Source organism: Mirounga angustirostris, unplaced genomic scaffold (genome assembly GCF_029215605.1).
Source record: "Mirounga angustirostris isolate CCGP_5_RB_7025 unplaced genomic scaffold, mMirAng1.0.hap1 SCAF_9, whole genome shotgun sequence".
NCBI classification, from domain to species: domain Eukaryota; kingdom Metazoa; phylum Chordata; class Mammalia; order Carnivora; family Phocidae; genus Mirounga; species Mirounga angustirostris.
The window spans coordinates 104,300,896-104,327,026 of record NW_026991717.1 but is presented as its reverse complement, the minus strand read 5'-3'; the positions used below and the strand labels follow the sequence as shown (position 1 = coordinate 104,327,026).

Sequence of the window (26,131 nt, the reverse complement as noted above, 5' to 3'; positions counted from 1 at the left end):
CATAAATTGAAGTTTAGAGGGATTAAATTCTTAGCTCAAAGCCAAAGCTTAGCTCAAAGCTGATAGGTGAAAGAGCTAGAATTTGAACTCAGATCTGTCTGACTCCACAGTCTCAGCAACAGCTACGCTGGGCACCAACTAACTTAACCTGCACCTATTTTCTTCCATAACTGCCTTGGCAGAGGCACTAACAAGCAGGAGTGGAGAGGTCACAGGCTATGGGTTCTGATTCAGCTCCACCACTGATTTGGTTCTTATCCGTGACAAGTGGCCTGGGCCTCAGTTTCTTCACTTGTAAAAAAAGCAGGCAATATCCACATCACCATGAGAATCGAAGAAATAACACAAGTGGAAAGTTATAAAATATGGAACTTGCTCTGGTTGGAATAAATTGCCACAATTCTAGCGCTTTGGCCTTAAAAGTGAGCATGTATGTATGTGAGGCACAGAGATATAAAATTTTAAAGTGTTTCATTCATGTAAAATCTTATTCCATTCAAATTAAGAACTCCATCTTTGGTATCTTCAAACAATATAATCCATTTGTGTCAAGCACAATTAGGATTCATGAATATTTAGACAGGCCAAGGTTTGCCTCCCATTATTTCCTTCGGGTGCTCCATCTTGACATGTATGCTCGGGGAAGGGAAGGTTTCTGTAGCCCCTTTCCTATGAAAAATGTGTTACAGTGTACATGACCCAGGTGCTGGAGAGATTTCAGCACAACTACTTTTAATAGACCCCAAACCCAAAACTTCCTCCCCACCAGGACCCCTCCCCATGCCTTGCTCTGAACTAGCTTAGATGCAAAGGTCAGAGCATCCATGACCAGGCTTTAGGGCTGTTGTAACTGCCACACTAGTCTCAAGAAAGCCTTCCACTGGGAGGAAATGGGAACCAAGAGAAGGCTATAAAACAAGTCTCATCCCAAACTGCCCTTATCCAGTTGGGCCTCTGAAATCTGAGAAGCACCATCCTACTTGCTGCTCACTCAGTGTCTTGGCCTACTGGGGTTGGCAGAAAAAGACTTCATTCAGTTCATCTCCTTTACTTTTGAAAGAGCATTCCCGACCCCCAAAAAAGGAAAAAAAAAAAACCAAAAACCAAACAAACAAACAAACAAAACCTTACATGCTCCCTATTAAAAATAAACAGAAAAAGATTAGACATTGTGACTTTAACTTTTATTATAGAGTTCTGTCTTTAGTGACATCAACTGCTTTTTTTTTTTTTTTAAAGATTTTATTTATTTATCTGACAGAGAGATAAAGAGAGAACACAAGTAGGCAGAGCTCGATCCCAGGACCCTGGGATCATGACTTGAGCCGAAGGCAGCCGCTTAACCGACTGAGCCACCCAGGCGCCCCTGACATCAACTGCTTTCAATGGCATAGTCTTACTATTTAAAAAAAAAAAAAAAAGGAGGAGGGTCCTCATGACATTGCTGATAAATGATCTGAAAGATACTTAAGAGAAGGGCACCCTTCCAAGCTGCCTGCAGAGCAGTGTCCTTTGTCTAGTGCCAAGCCAGAGCTAGGACCACTCTCCTGAGCAGGTTCCTTGTCCTGACCTGCCTCCTGGCTCGAGGCAGCACTGGGTGGTACCCACGTGGCGCTCGGCCTCCGGGGCCATGTGTAAGCCCACTGACTCCTCTGCCTCCAATGGCATGGCCTGTTCTCCTTCCACAGAGGCCTGGCCCTGGGACAACCTCGCTCTTGTGTACCTGAGTTCACCCCACCCTCCTCCTAAGTCACAGCTCAAAGTTCATCTCCTCCAGAAGAGAAGCTTCCTCTAATAAATGCCAATCATTCCACAAGCTTTGGACTAACCTAAATCCACCCTTCTTCCTCAAGGCATCTTTGTAATCACTGTGCTTATCTGGATGTGTTCTCAAGAGCAGACCTACTGCTCTCGGCCATTGCAACACCTGGAGGGCAAGGACTCTGAATCATCATGACTCCTGGCCTTGAGAATGGACCGTACACCCAAATGTCTGTCTGTCTGTTCAATAAATACTCCCCAAAGGACCAACTCCAAGACAACAGAGGTCTTCCACTGCTCTTCTGAGAAAGAACATCACTTATTAATAGAACGTGGACACAGAGAGGATCCTTGAAGATTATCTAGCCCAATCTGCTTTAATGAGCCCTGCCTTACAGGTAAGAAAACTGGTGCAATCTTAGGCCTAGCTCCCCGGTTCCTGCTCCTGGGATACCCCCAAGACGTCCTGGAGCTGAGTCACCAGGGTGACACAACCTGCCTTTGCTTCTTCACTGCTCTTGTTTTCTTACTTCGTTATTTCTTTAATCAATAAATGTTTCTCCTGGGCATACCACCATGCTGGACATCATCAGCACTAGGGGTAGTGAAGAGACTGGGGCTAAGAAAAAGAAACACATACTCACCATCTCTACTGCTTTCAGGCCACTTCTCAGGGTACTTATTTCTTTGTCTAGCTCAGTCATGCTGTTGTAAATAGTAACATTTTAGTAACCAACATGTGACTTAAATGTATTAAATAGATGATGGGTTTACATATCTCCTGCTTGGAAGTCCACACTAGTTTATTTTAAATGTTTAAAATTCCCTTCCATGCTCCGATCTCACAGAAAGATAACATTTTAAATTTAGGGAATTTAGATATGGAATTATGGTTTCTGTTTCCCACAGCCAGCAGGTATATTTTATAGATTAAAAATAGCAAAATAGAAATGTCTCCCTTCTGTACAAAAATACTTCAGGTTTCAATCTCACGAAAATCTGACTTAAGCAAATTATTATACGTGGAAATAAGTTTTTTGCAATTCACGGCTCCCTTCGAACAAGTAAAAGAAACTCTTATCCACAATCATGCTCATATTGTACTCTTCATAATAACTGCATTGCTCTTCACTGAAGCTCTGGTCATGTGAATATTATAAGGTGATGGCTTAAATTTATTTTTATTTTAAAGGATCTATTTTTAAGTAATCTCTACACCCAACATGGGGCTTAAACTCAACCCCAAGATCAAGAGTGGCATGCTCTATTGCCTGAGCCGGCGGATACCCTGGTGATGGCTTAAATTTCAATCAACAATGATATTTCTTAAAGTTGTACTAACTAGATTTCACTGTCTTTTTGTATAGAGAAAGTTTCCTGGGCTTCTCCTATAAAACTTTCCATTTGATGGCTTTTAAACATCAGAGATTATTAACATAATCCTCTCAGATAATTCAGATGTAAACAAATTCACCAATATTTCAGTTAACTTTTTAATTTCATGTCTCACATTTCTATAAATTCTACAAAAAGAGGGAAAAATTAGCCTGCTCATCATACTTTTCAAAATCACTGCAAAAAGATGCAGTTTTAAATACACACATACACACACACACACACATTTTTAAAGGGCCAAAAGGAGGAGGGAAGAACAACAAGGAAAATTGCCTGCTCTTCAGTCTCTGAAAAGTGGTGTGAAGTCTTGTGGTGAAAGTTTGGCAAATTTCCATTTTATTTTTAGTTTCTTCATTTGCATAAAGACTGCTTTCCATTAAAAGGTTGCCTTGGTTTCTGAGAGTGTGTGCACATGTGAAAATTACTAGCAACGTCCTGACATTTAAGTTCTATTTGCTTAGCTTTGTATCCTCGTTGACTAAGGGTGCTCCTACCTGTATTTAATAGAACTACCTTTCAAAAGTACTAGGGAAACCACATTCCTTTCTTATACTCTTAATAACTCAGAAAATTAGGTTTTCTGGAAGTTAAAAATTACATGCAGGAGTAGTCCAAAAGAGCTAGAAAACATATATATTCAAAACCATGTAACATATTTCAGTGACTTGGATAGGATTCAAACTTTACTTCATATGCTGTTCAGGGGAAAGCAAACAGAAGGACCCTCTTCATGCAATGCCAGCTAACTACCTCAATCGCTAAAGCACAGTTCAAGTGATTTTAAAAAAACTAAAACAATCCCTGTAAGTACTTACTTTACTTTTGCTGCTTGAGGAATGTCCCGCAGTTCTTCATTTAGATTGAGGACCTTGGGGTATTTATTTTCCACAATAGTTATGAGATAGTGCAAAAGTGTGATGTTCCTACAATTAAAAAACGGAAAAAGTATTAAACATGGTTAATATCTGTATATGATATGTATATTCAAGTGGCTGAACCTGCAAGAATGCTATATTCCTGCATTCACTTCGAAATTTGGAGATTCCTCCAAGGCAGGGATTCTCAAGAGAAGGGAATAGGGGATAGCCTACATGAGATTTACGTAACCATATGACAAAAGGAAGCATGTATCTTCAAAAGCAAAGGGGTCAAGATTTACTACTTTGCCTCATAACAAGCATCCTTCAAAATCTGGATGATGGAAATGAAGTGGAACCCCTGCCAGTGGGGACATACCTACCAAAGACAAGGTGTGCCCTGAGGCTCACAATAAGGATGGGGGGGGGGGGATGGGGACAGAGGGATGCTTAATTCACTAAAAAGGACAGCTATTTTTCACATCTAAAAGTACAGGGCAGCGACTCACTGATAAGAATTTATTGATAATTCTCATTTAAGCTTTTTCAACTCTGTGATAACTTTTCCCCCTCTGACTCATTTATTTTGCTAGCTTTCGTCCCCTCGGACTCATCTGTTTTGTGGTTGTAGCAAAGGGTGGTCAAAAAGTTAGGAGGTCCCCTGCTGTAGGGCTGGGCCTGGAAGTGGGCCAGGACTGTGCCATCATGACTATGACATCCTTGCAGCCAAGAATCCACTTCCTAATTTTAGCAACACTTCAGCTCCTAACTGTATAACCCAGCTCCCTCTTTGGTGGTGACAGAACTGAACCCTGACTGACCTGGTCTGAAAAAGTGGATGCCTGATAACACCGTCTGTTAGGCCAAGCTGTGGTAGTCCGGTCCCGTTGTCCCTGACTCCAGGGCACATTACAGTCACCTGGATCCCAGATGCCTGGGCCAACCCGAGATTCATTTCATTGGAATGGGGGTGGGGCTAGGCACGAGCATTTTTAAAAACTCCCCAGTAATTCTAAGAGCCAGGATCAAGAACCACTAGTCTACTGAAAGTTACCATAATCAAGAGGACGTAAATGTATTTCTTTAAAGACATGTTCATAATTTTTAGGCAGTTTGCTAATTTACGAGGCTAAGTCATAACAGCCGCACCCACCCCCAACTAAAGTGAAGCAGAGTTGTCAAATAATTTCCTTTCCCATAATAATGAAATGGTTTTCATTTCTGGTTGCCCCTGCATCTTCACAGAAGTCAATGTGATCCCATTCTCTGAGTCAACTGGCCCACGTATGAAAAAATTTTTTCCTTCCTTTTTCTTGCTTTCAAGAAGTAATTAGAAAACAATAGCTCAGACAAGTAAAGCAGTGGCTAATGATTCTGGCCATTTACTTTGCAGATATTGAGCTGTTATCCTTCCATTCCAATGTTGCTGTTCACAGAATCTGAGTGTCGGCCCAAGTGCCTCCTGCAGAAGGGACCAAATCCCAGCTACCATTATGAGAAAGGGTAGAGCCATTTCTCTTCATTCTTTCACAGAGATGCTTTGTTGTTTAGAGAAACTAAATTTAATTAACCACATATACTTTTCTTAGTGTAGAAAGACTTCATACTAGATCAGAACATTCACCTTTATTTGCTATCCAAATAACACCTCATTTGACTGAATATAAATTCTTGAAGAATGAAAACAGCCACACATTTGATTATTTGCTGGTATGACCGGAAACAAGCATTTAAAGCAGAGTGAACGTACCCTGCACTGCTAACTGTTCCACTCTCATACGGTCTGATTAGATTCAACTGAGCATTTACTGAGTGACTGCTTATAAACAAGGCACTCTGCTAGGCACTATGGGTTTATAAGACACTGGTACTATTTCTAGGGACCAAATATTCACAGGAAGAAGAGGAAAAAGAGATCAGAAATGTTTTTAATTTATTATTTTGAAAAGGCTTGTGTATTAAATTCTATGGTAACTTCAATAAGCAGATAATTACATAGTAAGTGCCAGGTTATCAGTAATGAGGGGGCGGAGGGTATCAAGGGAAAGAGAGAGAAGGAAGAGGGGGAGAGGGGGTGAAAGAGAGGGAGGGGGATGGGGGAGGGAGAAGGAGAGAGAGGACTAACTGGTAGTGAGGGTCTCCTTCCTCTCCAACTTGCAAGCCGAGTTGAAGAGAACACCCTTCCTTAAAAAGGTGACTGCTCTTTAAATGCAGCTAAGATGTTGCAGCGATCTACTACAACTTCCGAATAATCCATCTGTTGTTGGAGTAGAGCTGAGGGCAGCAGAACAGGCATCAAATACCTGCAGAGGCCAAATACCTTGCTTGTGATCTTAGGCAAGCTAAATGAACCACTTGACACTGCCTCGGTTTCTTTATCTGACAACAGGCGATATAGCACTTTGGCCCGTGTATGCCACACAATCAAATGCAAAAGCGCTCTGGAAGGATCAAGCGCTTACATTAAAAATAAGGTGGTGATCATAGCTGTGCTTTGTTAATTTCTCTCTACATGAGGCAAAAAATAAGCTTTAGCCCTACAACTTGACACACGGCTTATTTCTTATGGGATGGATTCAGGGTTGCCATAATGCTATGCGTCACTAATTTTATAGAAAATATAGAGTAAAAAGCCTTACTAGTGAGGGAAAATTAGGGTGAACAGCCCATATTTCTAAAAAGAATTTGGATGCAGGGAAATTCACCTTAGAAACAATTATGCAAGTGGCTTTGAAGTCAGTAAGAACCTTAGCGAAACAGAGCTTCCTGGGAAACTAGTGTTGTTACGCCTAATGATCCTACCTGTTAATGACACCAGAGCATTTTTCACCTCTCGGTGTTTCTAACAAGAATCCATTCACCTAAAACACACTTTCTAGGAAACATTTTGAGGAGTCTTGGAAGGAGCAGCTTAATACCAACAGCCAAAATGCATTTATACCTCATAATTTTTTATAGCTGCTAGCTTCAGTGCATAAAGGAAGGAAGGCATATCCTAAAACCCCAACAAGCTTCACATTCTCTCATCAGCTGTCAGTTTTTTTTTTTCTTTTCCCTGGAACAGAGTTCTCTGTGGAGGGGTCATGACTGGGAGAGGTCATGAAGAGACCAGTAGCATGCGGGTCACATTCTGTCTCTTGATCGGGGCACTAGTTATATAGAGGTTCAGATTGTGAAAATTCATCCAGCTGTACATTTCTGACTAGTGGACTTGTCCTTAGTGTATTACACTATAATACAAAGTTTATCCAAGAAAACCCAAAAACTTAAGACTAGATGCTATCCCTGGGGACTGAAAATGGATGAAGGATAATTGGTCCGATGGGAATTTAGGGTTATTTGTGATTAGGAGAGAAGAGAGAAGTCAGTGCTGGAGAGGGAAAGAACATGAGTGAGAGACAAGCAAACCAGGGGCTGCAGTATCAGGGAGGCCCAGGAGGCCCAGAGGGGTCTGACTTCAGCTCCTGGATCCTCCAAGTGTTGGAAGATACCGTACTTACTTGTCAATACTAGATTTTGTGTCAGCAATCTTGTTTAGGCTGGAGATCTTGAATCCATATGCATTGCCCCTTTGGCCTTTATTCATGTAATTTCCAAATGCCAAAACCACTTCCAGCAACTGCTTCAGGGCGCGGCTCCGAAACACCTCTTCTGAGCCAGAACGAATTGCTTCAAAATAAAGCACACACAAACACAACTACTACAACCAAGACTCTTCAGTGATACCCATCCTAAATCCACACACCTGAGAGCAGATATTGAAGATGTAAGACTGGGTCATTGGACTACCAGGGAGCACTTACAAAACACCTAATCCAGAAGCAGAGAGCGAGGGGACAGGGCTCTAGAGCCAGCTGACCCACAGGTAGCTGCACAATCCTATCCTTTCTTAGTCCTTTTCTTGGCTGATTCATCAACCATAAGCAGTTAAGAACACACAGAAAGTGACTGCATTTCCCACATTCCTGTGCAAACACTTTCTTGCCCAGTGTAAGTCAGATCAACAGGATTATTGATCAAATCTATTGACAAAAAAACCTGGCCAAATGTGTTTCATGTTACAGCTTGTTGTTGTCATCAGGGATTGGGGCTTGAGCACAGTCCTGAGTCCAGTTTGCACTCTGTGGCTGTGCTCTTCAGCTGCCCATGTTTCAAACACTTAAAAATTTAATAGCCTTAAATCTTCCCCGAGAAATATCTAGTAAAGCACCACTGTGATAAAGCTAGTTATAGATTTAACGCTAGTAACAGTCAAATATATTTCTCACCAACTCCCAGGAAGTTAAAAGCCCACTTCTACAGAGGAGCCCAGGAGATGTGCTGTGAGCTCCAGAACCCAGGCTAGACCAGAGGGCCAAGTGTGGACCTTAAGTAATTACCCATCAGCATACCAAAAGATTTTAAGCAAAAAAAAATCACCCAACAGATCCTGTTTACTATCTGCACTTGGATTGTATTTGCAAATGGGCACTTATGATGAACATCATTTTCAATCTGGAGGCCTGACTTTACCTTCTACTTTAGGTTTCACTTCTGCCACACGCTCTGCAAACTTCTTTTTGAAGTACAGTGATTGTAGTCTTTGCTGATAATGATTAATTCTGTAAGAGCAAGCATGTATTGATGAACATTTATTTACTTAAGATGTCTATGTTCATTCAATGGATATGGAGGTACCTTAGAGCATGCCCCCCCAAAACACACACACACACACACACACACACACACACACACACACACCCCTCACCCTCTCCTGGACAGGAGCACAGGAAATGAGGCCACTTTGTCTGGAGAGCCCATTTCCCTTCGACCAACAGCGGGTATTTGGGCAATGGCAGCTGGATCCTTAGCTCTAAACAGATCAGGCAACTGCTAAAAGAAAAGGAAAGTTGCCTCCTCCCCTCCTCAGAGTCCCAGGAGCTCTTGTGAACAGAGGAGATAAAAAGGAATGAAAATATAAAGCCTCTCCCCATACTGCTGCAAATAAGGGGCTGTTTCCTAAGTTTCTCCCATGCTTAACTTTCGAGAGTCTGCCTTTGGCAAAGCTGCAGAGTAAAACTTGTCTCCATCATTCTCTCCTCATATCATACACTCCCCACTCATGTCCCCAAACCATCCTCTTTCTTTACAACTAGCTCCCTATCTGCTTTCCTCAGGGCTGGCAGGCTCTGCCTTCCAAGACAGCAACCAGTGACCAGAGATAACAGGATGCAAACTGGCCCCTGGTCACACTAAGTTGCTGCTGCTGAAAGGATGAGGGCAGGCATTCTTGCCAAGGCCTTCTGAAATCAAATCACTGCCTTATCTGCTCTCTATTGGAAACTTCAGTCCAGTAGCCCCATATAATCAAACAGACCTGGGTTTGCAGCCCAGGTTCTCCTCTTGTTAGGTGACCTTCAATAGGTAACTAAACTCCTCCATTAGATGGAAGAGAATACCTCCCTACCCAACAGCCCTCCTGGCGGGGCTGATGGGAAGATCAAGGGGGAGGATGCATGCACAGATCTAGACAACTACAAAATGACAGCAGGTGATCGTCTATTTATCTACACACAGGCTTGCTGGGCACACCTGTCAAAATTCCAAAACCAGCCTTTGTCCTAGAGTAGTATATAAAATGGCAAGTTGAGATGGAACAACAACAAAAGTAAGTCTGGATATGACAGAAATGTAGAGTGAGAGACACTTTCCTCTTGGCTACACTCGTAGGCCTTTGGTACTCGGGGGAAGAGCTCTGCCCTGGGGTTGAAGGACAGTCTCAGGACCACTGGTCCTTGTCTAATGCAGAATCAATTTTCCAGGCCTGGGATGGCAAATAGACTCAGCTCACATGCCAAAGAAAATTATGAAGCAGTGGCTGCCTCTGGGTTTTCTGGAGAAGGGTTGAGAATGCTTGCCAAGGCTCTGTGGGAAGTGTGCCATGATTGATTAGAGATGTCTGCATGTGTCATGATTTGACATCCAGACCCTAGCTGTTCATGTATGTGGGCTTCAGGTCGACACTGCTGAGTCTGTCCATTTTTTGAGATGCTGAGGTACAGAGAGGAGTGAGATACAATCCCATAGCAGTCAAAGTGGTGGGGAGAATGACACCATCTGGAACCAGGAAAAGTTATGAGTTGTTTAGGTCCAGAACCAGAGGTAATTATGAAGAAATGCTAACACTGGCTCACCCATGGGCAAGAACTCACATAAACAAATTCCACACAACTCAGACTTAAGAAGATTCTGTAATTTAAAAAGGGTTTAAGTTAACCCAAGTTACTGGCCCAAATAATTCAAACAGAATCGGAAGTTTAACTTCCCAAGAAAGGTAAGGGGCATGTTCACATTTTATGCATTTTCAAACTTACCGGCTCATTTCAAAAAGGAATCTATCAGCCTTGGCCATCCGATCCAGTTCATGTTTATGTTCCTCCAACAGGTCAATGTCACTTTTTTCGGGAACAAATTTCAAGAGCTAAAAAGTACACACAAATATTAAAACTGAGGTTTATAACTAAATTCTTGCAGTAATTTTTCACTCTTTCAGTTAATTTGCCCCAAAGATGAGATTGTAACTTTGTTTAATTTATAAACTCTGCTACAGGTCATTGTTAAGATATAATACAAATGACTAATCTTTCCAGTTAGGTGGTCTAAAGGTACCAACTTCCAGTTACAACTAAGTTCTAGGGATGTAATGTACAGCATGAGGGATGTAACACTGTTATATAATGTACAGGAACGTTGTTAAGAAGGTCAATTCTAAGAATTGTCATCACAAGGAAGAATTTTTTTTTCCTTTTTTATTGTATCTATAGGACATGACAGATGGTACTTACTAAAATTATTGCAATATCATTTCACATTTGTAAATCAAACTACTATGCTGTATGCTTTAAATTTATAGTGATGTTGTCAGTAATATTCAATGAAACTGGGGGAAAAATCTTTTCTTTTTTACTTACAAGTAGTTAAACTGGTATAAGATTCATTCCTGGCACCTTTCTATTCTATGTTGTCTCTCATATCAGATTGTGGAAGTTCTTTACCCGGATCCATTTTGCATAGACCATTAGAGGGATTTGGGAGATTCAACACTCTCATTAGAAGATGATGCAAATGAGGTCCAGAGAGACAAAGCCGCTTACCCAGGATTACAAAGAAAGTTCATGTAATCGTCAGAAATAGAACTTAGGTCTCCTGACTCCCAGCTCAATGCTTTTTTCTATTACATCATGCTGGAATGACTAATTCTATGTGTATTTTCCATTCAACTTGTTTATTTCTCTGCTTATCTAATTCCATCTCATTTTTTTGCTCCATGTCGAGATGGATGAGAAGAACACAGTAGGATTTAGTTTTTGATTCTGTATTTTATTTTGGCGGAAGAAATGAGCATGGATTGTGGGAGAAATAGCAATAATATTTAAAGTTGAAAAAGTACTCTGTGTCTGATTTCCTTTACAGTCACAAATATGTGTATATGTACCCACAGCCTTGTCCATGTGTGCTATTTTCTGGCAGATGCCCTTGGATATACACATTTTTTAATGACACTGACACTCTGGACCCCAAGATCCTCCCCAAAACTTGAAGCTGGCATTTGGATGGTTCATTTAGTAGGTTTCCAAAGTCTGTTGGATTTAACGAAGGGACCTCAGAAAAGGCAATCAGTCTGGGTGCCATCAGCAGGGAAAGAGACTTAGAACTACAGGTGAATGGTGTGCAGTTGAAAATATATTCGAGGCAGAGTACACAGCATGTGCCAGGGTCTGGAGTGGGCGGCACAGCATTTATGCAAGTAGAACAGCTATAATGGCAGGGGGGAGGGCAGCAGTGGTCAAGGTCAGGGAGTAGCAAGGACCTTATAAGAAGTTCAGTCTTTACTTTGAGGGTTCTGTGATATAACTTGAAGTCTTAGGTAGGGGAACGAATTAACATTTTAAAAAGACCACCACGCTCACAGGATGGAGAAAGAATTAGAAAAGATCAAAAGTATTAGGGAGTTGTGATTAGACTGTTGGTACAATAATCCAGGTGAGAGAGGACAGTGGCCTGGATTGGGTAGTGGGTAGATTCTAGAGCTATTTAGGGAATTGAACAGAACTGGCCTGACTTGTTGATGGATGATGGATTATGGTAGAGGGTCAAAAGGATAAGGTCCAGGCTTCTGGCTTAGGCAACAATGTATACAGAGCATAACAGGAAACCCAGGAAGAAATGGCTGGAGGAGAGTGGGTGGGGAGAAAGTGAGTTCAGTGTTTGAAATACTGGCAAGAGAACCAAGTAGTGATTCCTAGTCGGCAGGTGGACAAATGGGTCTGACATCCTAAAGAGACCTGTTTGGAAGACAAAGCATCGATACTGGCTGTAACATGCAAGGATGTGAGTGAGGTAACCAGGGGAACCATCAAGAGAAACAAAGCAGGGCTGGAAAGAAGTCAGTGTTTGAGGAATGAGGACAAGAGGAGGAACCTTCAGAGGACACAATGAAATGCCAAAGAAACACATTTCACCATGGGGCAAGTGGCCATTGGTGTCACGTACCAGTAGCAAATCAAGGAAGATAAGGACTGCAAAGAGCCCCCTAGCTTTGGCAACAAGGAGGTGGCGAGTCCTTAGTGAGAACAGCTTTAGGGAGGTGAGGAAAAGTGAACAGGAGGTGAGTGTGGACAAGCTTTCAAGAACTTTGCTTGTATCAAAAAAGAGAGAGGACAGTAGCTAGATGGGCATGTGTGGTATTAAAAGGTGTTTTGTGAAAGGTTGAGACTCGAACAAGTTAAGAGTCAAGAGGAAAAGGTGTAGGATCGAGGAGAGGGGGATAGGGTGCTCTGATCTGGCTGGGTCCCTGAGCAGAAGGAAGGGCTGGGCCAGAGCAGAGGCCAGAGACACCCCCTCTTTCCTGATGGGATGTAATGGATGTGGATGCCAGTGGACTCGCTGGTCTGGTGGCCTGATAGATTCTAGGCATTTATGTTCCTGTGTTCAAAAGGTGCCAGTGGACAGGACAAATATCTTTTTGCTCTTCCTCAGTTCAAGGAGGAAGGGAGGAAGGTAGTAAGGCAAGGGGAAGGGAGAAGGAAGAGAGAGAAAAAGACTTGTTTTCTCCCCTTGTTTTTATCTACTGTGCAAGGAAATTCAGTTCTAGTCTGAGGGACTCCCCCTACCCCCAAGACACACACAATGGTTTGTGTGTGCTAAGCCCATAGGCCCCTGTTCACGATAACACAATCACTAGCTCTCTTTGGTTTAGGACACTGTGAGAGGCACATGCTAAGGGTTCAGTCCTTCCCAAAGCAGAGTCAAGTGATAGACTATGTATGGATAGTTTTAAAAGAGGAATGAAGAGTTAGACAAACACCTGGGAATGAGGAGAAAGGTATGCATTCCAAGAAAGAGGAGGGTATCAATCTCGTCTGAGTTCTGAGCTCAGCAGCTAAAAGCAGGAGAGGAGGGAATGATGTGGTTCAAATGCAAATCATAACTAGGAGTAAAGAGATGCTAGCTTCAAGTTTGTCTGGGAGAAGTACTGTGTGAAGGAAGAGGAAGCAGAGGAAGAAGAGTAGAATAAGGAGGAAAAGAAAGAGTATGGTAGATGACCAGAAAGTAAGACACACAGAATTATCAGGGTAGACCAGGTCAAAAGTTTCCCACTTGCCCAGATTCTGCTTCAGTAGATTGATTTTCTTACTTGTATTTATTTGAAGTACATTCTCTTTGCACTGTAAGCCCTTTTGGCAAGATCTTGAAATCCCTTCCCTCAAGGAGGAATTTTGCTGGATGCGATTTCACAGTAAACAGATCTTGTGGAATTTTAAACATATGACCTTGTCAACAGGGGCTGAAGGCCTAAGGACCAAAGCAGCTTTCTGCATAGTTCCTCCCTCCCGTGTGAGCAGCTTCTGATGCAGGCAACCAGAGTGCAGGGCCAGCTGGGGGCTGGAGAGGGGCATAGGGGGTCTGGGCCACACTTCCGGGCAGAGACCCTTGTTAGGACTAGTTGCAGACGGAGAGGGAAGGATATGCAGAGAAGCTGTAAAATGCTCTAAAAAATTAATCTTCAGTTTAGGAATTATTTTTAAACTATTTGTACACAAAGTATCCTAACAGGCTTGGATACAGTGTCATGGACTATTGGTAACGAAGTCAAACCTCAGAAAGGACAGCATGACAACTTATTCCATCGCTAAGTGTGAGGGTTTCCCCCAGGACGACTGCAGCTGCAGGTTTTAGGTGGGGCAGGTGCACTGGGGTGTGGTGACACCGCACACATCACTCCTCCCTTCTCTGTCAGAGGCCTTTTCGGACAGCAGTGAGAACACTATGGAAAATGCATAAGCAGCCATGCCACCCAAGATCACAGTTATCAACACAAAACAGCCTCCTCCTCTGCTTCTGGGAGCTGAGCATGCCTACAGCTGAGACCTCAAGTTCAGCCTGGCATCATGATCTCTGGGGTCCACAGTCAGCCTTCAGTGGACTTGGCACTAACAGATGTGGACCTCTAAACCAAAATCATGCAAAATAGGATTTTGTACCAAGGACAATGAGACAAGCAGACAGAACAGTCTCAGAAAGTGGAGATGATCTCCACAAAGCACAGAAAAACTTAGGGCCAGACCGAGAGACAGGTAATAATCCCTGAACCAACTGCTAGTTCAACAACATTGTCATTTAGGGGACAACTGAACAAAGCTGCTGAGAAACACATAACAGAGTTGGAACAGCTCCACAGAACGTGTTACAGGAATACTGCATGAAGAGAGGCTAGGTCGCTCCATTCAGCTTGTCTGGCCATGGTTAATATGAATTATTTTGATGCAGATGATAGAGCTAGGGGGTTTAACAGTAACTCCTGTGGTGTAGGAATGGTGAGTCACAGCCAAGACACAAACTATATTAAGGATTCAGTAATGAATCAGTTTATGTAGTAGTCTGTGATCTCATAGTGCTAGTGAGATGCTCCATATTCCTGTCCAACAGACTTCCCTAAAGCTAATAGATTGTGCATGACCTATGAAGGCTTAATAACTTAATTGCAGTACGAGGGACCGAATCTGGCATTGTGGGTCCCAGGCATCTGACAAACTTGTGACCTTCTTTTTCACCCAACATTTTGAGGAGCAACAAGAGAATAAAGTCTCTTAAGACAGCCACATTCAACTTTGGTTCAGAGATGAGGAAATTATCCACCAGCAACAACCAGATTTTCTCAATATCCCACTCCCTGCTGAAAGCCAGTTGTCACTTATGCTCTGAGATATGTCTGGCAGCTCACCTGTTCCAACATGTCCTTGGGCAGATCTTCCTGCTCGTCCATTGTTAGAATTGCCCGTTTGATTTCATCATTGGACAGTTTCAACCTGGATAAAGAATATTTTATTTTGTTGTTAACAATATTGGCTTGAGTATTAAAATTTAATGCAAGATAATTCCTTCTGCTACTTCAGCTGCTGATTTTCAAGAACTGTTTTTCTCAAAATCTCTTAAGGAAAGCTTATTTCCTGACAATATCACACCTAAAAATAGTATTTTTAAATTGCTTTAACATTCTTTCAGGACTCCGTAATGCTCTGCTGACACAGAGAACAAAGCTGTTATGTTCTATTGTTTAGTTTCCTTAAGTAAGGGGTTGGAGGATGAGAAACAGGGAAAACACCGATACACACTGATTTCTTTAATATATAGTATCCATGAATTGTAGATGACCGAGAAAAACTAAATTCTTTTTTTTTAAGATTTTTAAGATTTATTTATTTATTTGAGAGAGAGAGAGAGAGTACACACGCAAGCAGAGGTACAGAGGGAGAGGGAGAGAGAATTTCAAGCAGGTTCCACGTCCAGCGCAGAGCCTGATCTCACAACCCTGAGATCATGACCAGAGCCAAAATTAAGAGTTGGATGCTTAACCGACTGAGCCACCCAGTGCCCCAAAAAACTAAATTCTGAACTTGATTATTCATTAGGAGTGCTTAAAGTTTGCTTTCAGATAGGTGGAAATCTGTTATCATTAAAAAGTTCAATAGTTAATATGCAGGCTAAAATGCATAAGGCACTTCATGAGGAGTTTTCACATACATAATTTCATTAGAGGTTTAAAATAACTGTGATGCTCATTTTTTTTTTTTAATGGAAGGAGAAACTGAGGCTCAGAATGGCTAACTGATTTGCCCAAGGTCAAACATATGGAAAGTGGCAGTATCTAACACAAACGCGAAACTCTTTTTTTTTTTTTAAGATTTTACTTATTTATTTGACAGAGAGAGACAGAGAGAGGGGAAACACAAGCAGGGGGAGTGGGAGAGGGAGAAGCAGGGTTCCCCGCGGAGCAGGGAGCCTGATGTGGGACTCGATCCCAGGACCCTGGGATCATGACCTGAGCCGAAGGCAGACGCTTAATGACTGAGCCACCCAGGTGCCCCAAACACGAAACTCTTGATTCCTAACCCCAAATTCCTTTTACAAATCTGCTTATCTAGTTAATATCTTTTAGGGAAGAATTTATGCAAAACCACAAATCTGTTTTCTGTTTACCATAAATTTATATGATTTACTAATTTAAATAAGGATTTATGTCTTGTTTGTGTCAGCAAAACAAAGTGTGGGCTATAAAGAGGCATGAAATTAAAACATACTTGTAAAAATGTGTTTTTATTAGACACAACCAATAGTCTTAACCAGGGGGAAAAGTCTTAATCAGATTATTAGCTAGAACAACAGAGTCACTCTTTTGTTCTATTTGTAAGCATTAGATCCAGACTTACTTAAAAAAACAAAAAAACAAAACTTACTTCCTTATTAAACTACCACTAAAGTGGCATATTAACATTATTTGGTCTGTTCTAGTCTATGATCTTCAAGAAAAAAAATCACATTTAGGCCTAGAGATAAAGACATAAACACACAAACACAGAGCAAGCCTTCACGGGGAACATTTGAAGGCGGGGGCTTTGGCATCAGGCTGGGCCCCAGTCCTGGCTGACAATGCCGGGCCAGTGTGACCTTGATGAAGGTTTTCTTAAGCCTAGTTTTCTCATCTACAGAATGAAATACTGCATGTAAAGCATTCAGCACCCTGCCTGGCCATGGATAAGGCTCACTAAACTAGAGGTATTACTCTACCGGGGACATGCCGCAGCAGGACTTTCGTAATGTAACCTACACATTCACAGGCAATTACGTGATCGTTACACCGTGCTTAGTAGGGTTATCACGAACACTTCCCAAAGCACTCTCACACCCATCATTTCACCAGTTTCCTCTCTGTACACAACATCGATTAGGCCCAGGAGTATTAACCAAGAATTAGAAGACAGGGTTCTTATTTTAAAGGTGGTTATAGTGTTTGGGAGAATCAAATAATAAGCTGAAACACTTGTGTTCTCACAGATAAACGAGAGGGCAGCCTGAGTGCAGGGGTGGACACAAAGGTCACAGAAAGAGGAAAGAACCCTGGAGTAGAGTGGGACGATGCACACCCCGCTCTGGACAACTCTGGCTTGTCCCTTTCTCTAGATTTTGACATGATCTTGTTTAAACCAGCCATCTTGCTAGTTACACTGAATGCTCTTTCATATGCCAATAAGTAGGAAAGGGAAGAGACAAATTCGTGAATCTTATCGTACTAGTAGCATTCTCTTTTATCTCATGTTTTCAAATCCAAACATAGCATCTGGCAATATGTGAAATTGCCCTTTTTTTTTTTAGGGAGAGAGAGAATGTGCGTTGATCAATACAGGGCTAGATCTCACGACTGTGGGATCAAGAGTCTTTTTTTTTTTTTTAAAGATTTTATTTATTTGAGAGAGAGAATGAGATAGAGCATGAGAGGGGAGATGGTCAAAGGGAGAAGCAGACCCCCCGCCGAGCAGGGAGCCCGACGCGGGACTCGATCCCGGGACGCCGGGATCATGACCTGAGCGGAAGGCAGTCGCTTAACCGACTGAGCCACCCAGGCGCCCGAGATCAAGAGTCTTAAGAGGCGTAACTGACTGAGCCACCCAGGTGCCCTAAAATTGCCCATGTTCTAAAATGAGACCCATTCTATCACCTAGTCGGAGGTGTGGTGCCATCCTAATTCCCTGGACCTGCACAGACTTCAGACTATTTTAGTCATTCTTGGGACAATCATCACCCCGCAAACATTTTCACCAGAACATCATGATGGAAAACCCCCCAAGTTAACGGGAACAATTTAGCCGAACTGGCATGGGTAAGACATATGATAGAATAAAAACCGTATCCTGGCTTCACTGAACAGGCTCTGGGTAGCCCTCAATTCCAGGACACGGAAGGCTTTGAGGCAGTTAGAGCAACTACCGCAGTTCAGCCATGCAAGGCCAAGGAAGAGGAACATTAAGGAAGGTTGAAACTGCCACTAATGAAAACCAACTGGCTGTGGAAACATCCAGAGTCGTCCTGAGAAAAGCTCCACTTGTCAGAAAAAAATAAATTAGTTCCGTGTCCTTTTCACACTGAGCCGAAGAAACTACTTTACGTGTGGTTCTGCTGAGTCCTTCTGTTTTGCATTTAAAAGGAGTTGAAAATCGGAGTGAGAACAATACTCGAAGTATCAGATTTGCATTTCATTAGCTCCCCATATGGAGTGCAGAAATTCTTGCTTTTGAAATTGTATATATTTATGCTTCTCAACCCCCAGAGGCTGTCTGGACTACACACTGGCTCTAATTCATAACAATTTTGGTTTCTCTTTATGTGTCCCACAAAGAGACTCGGGACTTTAATGGATAGTACTTAAGAAAATCTACCTGTCAACATACTGCTTTGCATGTGGCCTGTTGGAGCAGACAAAGAAACTGTACCCCCGGGGAAAGAGGAGAAGGGGACTCCGCCCTCTGGGATGGTTCTGTAGGTTGCCGGGTTCTTAATATCATCTGTCATCCACAGAATGAGTTGCTAATCTCTGTAATTTAAGGACTCTACCAATTCTAACGTTTTAATTGCTGTTAAAGCTTGGCAGGATGGCAACTTTTGAGACATCCACCTCAACTTTCTTTACAAGGCAGGAAACAAACCGGCCATTTAAAAACAGTATTTAAGTCTACCTTGCTCCACTCAGGTATTTCAAAAATTTGCCAAGAGAATTGGAACATTCAGGCATAATTAAAATAAGTTAGGGATGGATGGCTCGATCAGCCTTAGGTCTGCTTCGGTGGATGTAAGCCAAATCTCCCCACTTTAAAGTAGCTTTGTGTGGTTTACTGCACCCCGGCTGCCATGTTAAGTGAGCATCTGGAAAACAAGAACGACACCACACTTCATAAAAGTGTATTTTAGGTGGGTTCATTTTGCAGTATAAACCAGCTTCCACATTTCTTTTTTTTTGGGGGGGGGAAGGGAGAGGTCTGTTTTAGGGAATAAAGCAGAGTGAATTTTAAATTGCCACATGCCGGGGTGCCTGGGTGGCTCAGTTGGTTAAGCGACTGCCTTCGGCTCAGGTCATGATCCTGGAGTCCCGGGATCGAGTCCCGCATCGGGCTCCCTGCTTAGCGGGGGGTCTGCTTCTCCCTCTGACTCTCCCCCATCTCATGCTCGCTCTCTCATTCTCTCTCTCAAATAAATAAATAAATAAAATCTTAAAAAAAAAAATTGCCACATGCCGCCTGCCTATACCCAGTAAGTTGTTGCTCGCTCCGCCTGCAGCCTGAGGCAGGGGTTCTTAGTTTGAGGAACATCATGTCCATTCCACTCGCAAGTCTGTGACAGGCAGGGTCCCTCGTGGCCTGGAGCTTTTGTTTCAAACTCACACCTTCCAGGCAGTCTCTTCCTGGGAGCTGCAAGTGATCCTGGCCACTCAGGCGGCGAGTTCCATGTATAGGGCCCGCATGTCCCTCCCCCACTTTGCCTGTGGGACAGGAGGGGCTTCCTTCTGACTCCCTTCTCTGCTCTGGGCAGGGCTGTGGCAGGTGCTCTAACCAAAGGGTCCACTAACTTCTTCAGTGTGGGAGGTAAGGGCCAGCTTTTAGGGATAACCAAACGCTGCACACATATGTGCTCATTAAAATATTCCCCATGGAATACATCACAGGCTTATACTGTGGTAGAATATGGGGAGAACACGGTGTTGCTGGGAATTAAACTCCTCGTCAGCAAGGTAAGAAACAGACAGGGTCGCCAGTCTCGGGGAATGAAATACGTAGAAAAGAAGAAAGACAGTAAGTGTGGAAAGGAAGGAAATCTTGACATCCACTTGGAAACACTCCTATTCATTGTCCCCATGCACAACACCGGTGTCCAAGTCCTACTGAGGGTCGTGTCTCTTTCAATTCTGTCTCTCGTCAGGTCTCACCTGGACATAAGGGCCTCCTATCTAGTGGCTGCTCTCGCGGCCAGCTCTCGACCCCTTCCAACCTCTCCTGCAAAACCTAGAGAGCAGACTTCAGACCTTATTAAAACAACTTGCACCAATTCCTGATCCCATGGGATCACAGGCCACTGACTGAGCAGCGACCGCATGCGGGTCCCGGCAGCAACTGCTTCACACGCACCAGGTCTAACATTCCCACACCGAGAGCCCGCCGCAAGGCCAGTCCTCTGCCCATCTCCCTTCTACAGATGAGGAGGGCACGACTTGACCCTGGCTCAGCAATGCCCTCACCAAGGCACCAGGCATGGGTCCCGGGCTCTCTTGCTCAGTCTCATTCTTTATGACTGATGATCGCTACAATCGCAGGGCTCTCATCAGCTGTGCGCTGACCTGTCGGGTGCCTTGGCTTCTGTGGTGCCCCTCTTTGGAACTGCCTCCCCCCTCGCCCCCCCGCTCCCACCCTGTAACTGTTATCACTCTTTGAGGCCCCCTTTCTCTGGTGAGCTCCGTCAGTGTCCTTCTCACTTGGCTGAGCTCCTGGCTCCTTCTGGTCAGATCAGCCTAGGCCTGAGCTGTTCCCAAGCCACCGTGCCTGTCGTTTCTCTTCTCCAGTGAGCCATGAACTTTCAAAGTCACAGTCCACTCTGTGGCACCCTGCCTAGTGCCAGGAAAATAAATGCTCCCAAGTGGTAACTCTAAGAAAAAAGCATCGCACACACTTCCATAGATTTCTTTCTTCCTTCTAGCCCCTAGCTCCTTTTGTGTGTAGTAACGCATTGCCAACGAAGAGAGGGGAATGAAAGCAAGGTGAACTGCTGACTGGTTAAACAACTAAATATAACCCAAATTAAAACTAAATCTGCTTCGGGGTGCCTGGGTGGCTCAGTTGGTTGGGCGACTGCCTTCGGCTCAGGTCATGATCCTGGAGTCCCGGGATCGAGTCCCGCGTCGGGCTCCCTGCTCAGCGGGGGGTCTGCTTCTCCCTCTGACCCTCCCCCATCTCATGCTCTCTCTCTCTCATTCTCTCTCTCAAATAAATAAATAAAATCTTTAAAAAACAAACAAACAAACAAAAAAATGAAATCTGCTTTATTTCTATTACCTTTACCACATAGCATATTACAAGTCAGTTCTGTGCTTTCCTGACAGGAGTAAACCCATTGATCATGGAGCAGAAAAGCATGTAGGGCTGAATCCTCTGTGGGAAAGATGGTTTTAGAACCCGATCCGTAAGGTCTAATCGCTATAAGGTCAACTGGGACTTAAAATTACCTTGTTATGTACAATACACTTTTTAATTATGCTCATTATAGTAACACTCATTTGTTAAATTGGATTTTAATAGATAATTTAACAGATACAAGGCAATTTCTCAAAATTATCTTCCAGAGAGAGTTTAGATACACACAAGTTCTAAGTCACCTTAGGCTCTGACACTTCTGAGGTAACAAGGAAATTGGCACACTACAAATTGGAAATAATTCCTTCAATAATGAGATGGGAAATTTGCCAGAAAGAGTTGTAACCTTATCTATAACTAGTGTTAGTATTATTATCCTCACTGACATCTCATGCTGAGAATAATCTGTCTATGAGGAACTGGGTCACAGATTTTACTGCGACGAGCACTTAAGTACTATAGAAATTCAGAGTGATAGCTCCCTTTGTTAAGCTGTTTAAAAGTGTTCCTCTAGACTGCAAAAGCAGAAAATATAGGCAGAAATTCCAGGCTTTAGGGGGAAAAAAAAACTTTCCCCAAATTTTCATTTAATGTCACTATTAAGAATGTGACTTGTAAAAAGAAATTATAACAAAACGAACTGTACATACCATTGAAGATAAAAATAAGGAGACCTTCAGATTTTTCATTAGTATCTTCCTGAGCATGTGTTCAGGGAGAAAAACTGCGGCTAAGTAGAGGGCCTGGCCATTTACACAGCTTCCAGCCAGAGGCACAAATGAAATGCTAACCTGGGATGGGGCCCTGCATCAGGCTCCCTGCTCGGCGGGAAGCCTGCTTCTCCCTCTCCCACTCCCCCTGCTTGTATTCCCTCTCTTCGTTGTGTCTCTGTCAAATAAATAAAATCTTTAAAAAAAAAAAAAGAAATGCTAACAGGATGGTTCATGTTACCTTACTGGTTGTATTAAAACTCAGGGATCTCACTAAGCTTCAGTTTCTCTTTTACTAAAAGAAACACTTGCTCCCTAAAGTCATATATATCTGGCTAATAATCAAGCTCCATGCTGTAAACCAAGCAGCAGTGCTTTGTGTTAAAAGAAACTCACTGTAAGACCATCTAAAAAATAAAGACCGCCGGGGTGCCTGGGTGGCTCAGTCGGTTATGTCTGACTCTTGACTGCAGCTCAGGTCATGAACTCAGGGTCGTGAGATCGAGCCCCACGTCAGGCTCTGCGCTCAGCAGAGAGTCTGCTTGAGATTCTCTCTTTCCCTCTTCCTCTGCGCCTCCCCCTGCTTGCGCTCTCTGAATAAATAAAAAATAAAGACTGCCACCTTCCCTCTTTACTCTCCCTGAAAGCGAAGCCACCTTACACCAGCTTTAATACATATACAACATTCTTTCCAGAACGTGACCAATGCGACATATACTTAATGCCCCCAAATTCAGGATCTTCATTCACCTCATAAGCGTTAAGTATCTTTGCCTGACAGAAAAGTCCCTTCTAGAGAAAAGAAGAAATTAGATACAGAAAAGCTACTTGAAATGCCCAGGATGACCTGACACAGTGCCTGAAGCTACAAGCAGATTCCAGCCTCCCAAATTTCCTTTCTTCTTTTCAAGTTCCAAGGCCGTGATGGTTCGTTAATTATGAGAAAGATTTCTGAACAGGGCTGAAATGAATAAATTAGCATTTCACTGGGGTTTGAGATTTACGTATCTCTTTAGTCACAAAAATGTTCAAAAAGAGCATGAAATCAGAAACTTGAAGTATAAAAAGGTGACACAGAAAAGCAAAATGAAACAAAGAGCTGTCATCGTTGTTGCGGATTCTGGGACAGTGTTACTCAACAATCAAAATATCTCTAAAGCCAGGAAATATAAATAAAGGTAAAGTCCATTTTACAGGCTCTCTGGAAAATAAACAAAACACTGATTTGGGATGTTCTGCTCTTTAACTTCTGGAGTCTGTGGAAATTAAACCCTGAGAAAGGAAGCATCCAGCTCTGATGCATTCCACACAGGGAAAGTGAGGGCCACGAGTTCTCCTCACCTTAGACAGAAGAGAATCCAAAGAACGGAATCTCAGCAGAGTCTAGTTAAAAGAATAAGTACAAACATGTGGTTTGGAGCCACAGGAGAGGAAAGCTGGTCCTACCAGAAATGTTTATTCAACACCAACAATACCTCGACAGAAGGATGTTGCAATTCTGAGCTCTCCGACCATCAATCACTGAAAGTTCTTTGACTTTAAGTTTGGAACTCAGTGTGTCATCAATGGCATCTGCTTCTTTCTATAAAGAGCATGAAAGAAATCCATCAAAGTCAAACAGGGACATTCCAACTTCAGATACACACTTTTCCTTTGTATTTTGTTTACACACACACACACACACACACACACGCACACAGGCGAAGCGGAGATGGTGAGGGAGGGAGCACAGGGAAGTGGTGGAGTTGAAACGAAAGGCTAAAATCGAGTTGACAAAGGGAAATAGTAAGAAAAGCTGACCACCCACATTTGAAAAAGCAGTTTTGGAAGAACAAAGTGCATCTCTAAGTTGAAGATGCTAAGCGTGCATAAATTATCAGTGAGTGGTGCACTCCTTTTGTCTCCCAAATCCCTATGGATAGCAGACAGAAGAACTGTCACTATGAATCAAGCTCGGCTGAGGCTTGCCATTGCTAGTCCCGGCCATTTGCAGGGCCCATTCACTCCAGAACCATTTGCATCCTGACCACTCAAAAAGCTGAACAATAAAGCCTCCCAAACGTCCTCATGTGCAACAGGAAGCTCCCAAGCCTAGATGGTACCTTTCATCACCCTGGAGTCTGATGCATAACAGACAGGGGGCAGTTCAAGGCATTAGTTAAATTACTTGAATTAACAACAAAACACTACTTTGCATACTCTGCTGCTGCTGTACGAAAAGCTGTAAGCAATGATGGCCAGTAATAATTTATGGTGGAAGAGGCAAAAAAACCCAATTACTATTTGAGTAAACTGGGCATCAAGGTGAAAAATACAGACTAACTTGATAAATAGAAAGTTTAATTTTATTAGAGGTCAGAATCAATTTTAAAAATGGATCGTGGCATTTTTAAAATGTAAGAAAACCAAAGAGCTCTGGAACTGTGTAACAGTTTAGTTAAACAAAGACAATATGGAGTTTATAGTAAGAGGCACCATGTGATCAAACTTCAACTGTCTCCTGTCAGGCTGAGATTTCAGGCAGACCTCTAAATATCAGTTAAGGATTGAAACCCAATGCGGAATTACCTAAGCCCTGCGTTATACTATCTGAAAAAAAATTGGATAACCAAGACATTCTGAGCTTATAGTGAGCCAAGAAGTTATAGTAAGCAAGGTTTAGGTGGTTGCTTACTTACCTGCTTGGAGTTACTGTTCACAAAGAAATCCTACAGCCATGGCAGAGGCATGGAAAAGGCAAATCAGACACATGCAGTTCAGAAATCACAGCAACAAGTGGGAGAAAGTCAAAGCAGTCAAGGAAATCAGTGACACAGGGTAAGAGAGGATTTATGCCCCAAGGACCAGCAATGAGAGTTGATGAAGATGGGGGAGGCTGGCTGAAGATACAATGAAGAGCATGGAACTAAGCATTCTGGGGAAAGAGAGAAAACATGTGCTGTACACAATTTTCAATGGGGGCAAATCAAATTCAAAGAAGAAAGGACTTAGGATACTCCAGAAAGACCCAAGCTGGGAAAGGAACAAATTCTCTTTGAAAGAGAAATGGGCTCCATTTATTCAACATGATGATTTTCACTTGAAGCAGAAAATATCCATCAATTCCACCAACTTGGGGAAACTTCTCCCATGGTCATGTCTACTAGCAAAATATGCTTTTTTTTGTTTTGGGTTGAAATAATCTCCTGTCTTCTTGTGCCATAAGGAAGGATTAAGAAAATACACCAGACAAATTCAACAATATACGTCAGTAATATTAACCCTCAATATCCCAAGAGTCCAAACAATGCCTGGTGGCACTGGGGGTAGGTATGAGGAAAAAGACCGTGCAATTAAGAGACAGTAAGTGATCATGTGGTGTGCAGCCCCTTCGTGGCCCTGTCCCAGCTGCCTCAGGGTTGTTCAAGCACACGAGGTCAGTAGCCTCCTCCTGAAATGCTCCAGACAAGACTTGGAGCGAAGAAGAGCAAGAGGAAGAAGTAACTGACACATTGAGAGAAAGTTAACAGCTTTCTTTACATATTTCTGCCATGCTGGAATGAGTAAAGCTTTGGTGTGCAAAACACACCCCAGCTTCCAGGCCAACGGCTTGCACAACCAGCAGTTGCCCAGCAGATTCCTCAAGGCCTCACTGGCCCCGGCTGCACAGCTAAGGCCAATTTTACACAGATGAGCTGTCCCACATCATTTCCAGCAGGAAACAAAACGTGTCCCTCTTCTGCTCCACCCACACAAGGAGGGATTGCTTCTCTAGAATGGCATTTAAAAATAAGTGGATAACCACAAGAAACCTTTCTTCTTCTCTGATGCCATGGTTTTCTTTTGTCCTGGTTGTAACCACCAGGTTTTCTACTCTGAAACTCCTTAGGACACTTGCCCTCGGAAAGCAGTGTCTCTTTCCAAGGGCAGGAAGGGA

At 42.9% G+C, this 26,131-nt stretch overlaps 1 protein-coding gene across 4 annotated transcripts in view; it reads right to left on the bottom strand.

Moving 5' to 3' along the window:
- Window positions 1-26,131, bottom strand: part of DAAM1 (dishevelled associated activator of morphogenesis 1) — a 164,642-nt gene that overhangs the window by 8,332 nt on the left and 130,179 nt on the right. For all 4 annotated transcript variants that reach the window (XM_045900963.3, XM_054513734.2, XM_045900962.3 and 1 more), the window contains 7 exons: window positions 23,691-23,797; window positions 15,277-15,361; window positions 10,367-10,473; window positions 8,526-8,614; window positions 7,514-7,682; window positions 3,972-4,079; window positions 2,406-2,466 (listed from right to left, as the gene is read on the bottom strand). In XM_045900963.3, coding sequence (XP_045756919.1) covers window positions 2,406-2,466; window positions 3,972-4,079; window positions 7,514-7,682; window positions 8,526-8,614; window positions 10,367-10,473; window positions 15,277-15,361; window positions 23,691-23,797 — 726 coding nt within the window. The remainder of the gene's footprint in view (window positions 1-2,405; window positions 2,467-3,971; window positions 4,080-7,513; window positions 7,683-8,525; window positions 8,615-10,366; window positions 10,474-15,276; window positions 15,362-23,690; window positions 23,798-26,131) is intronic.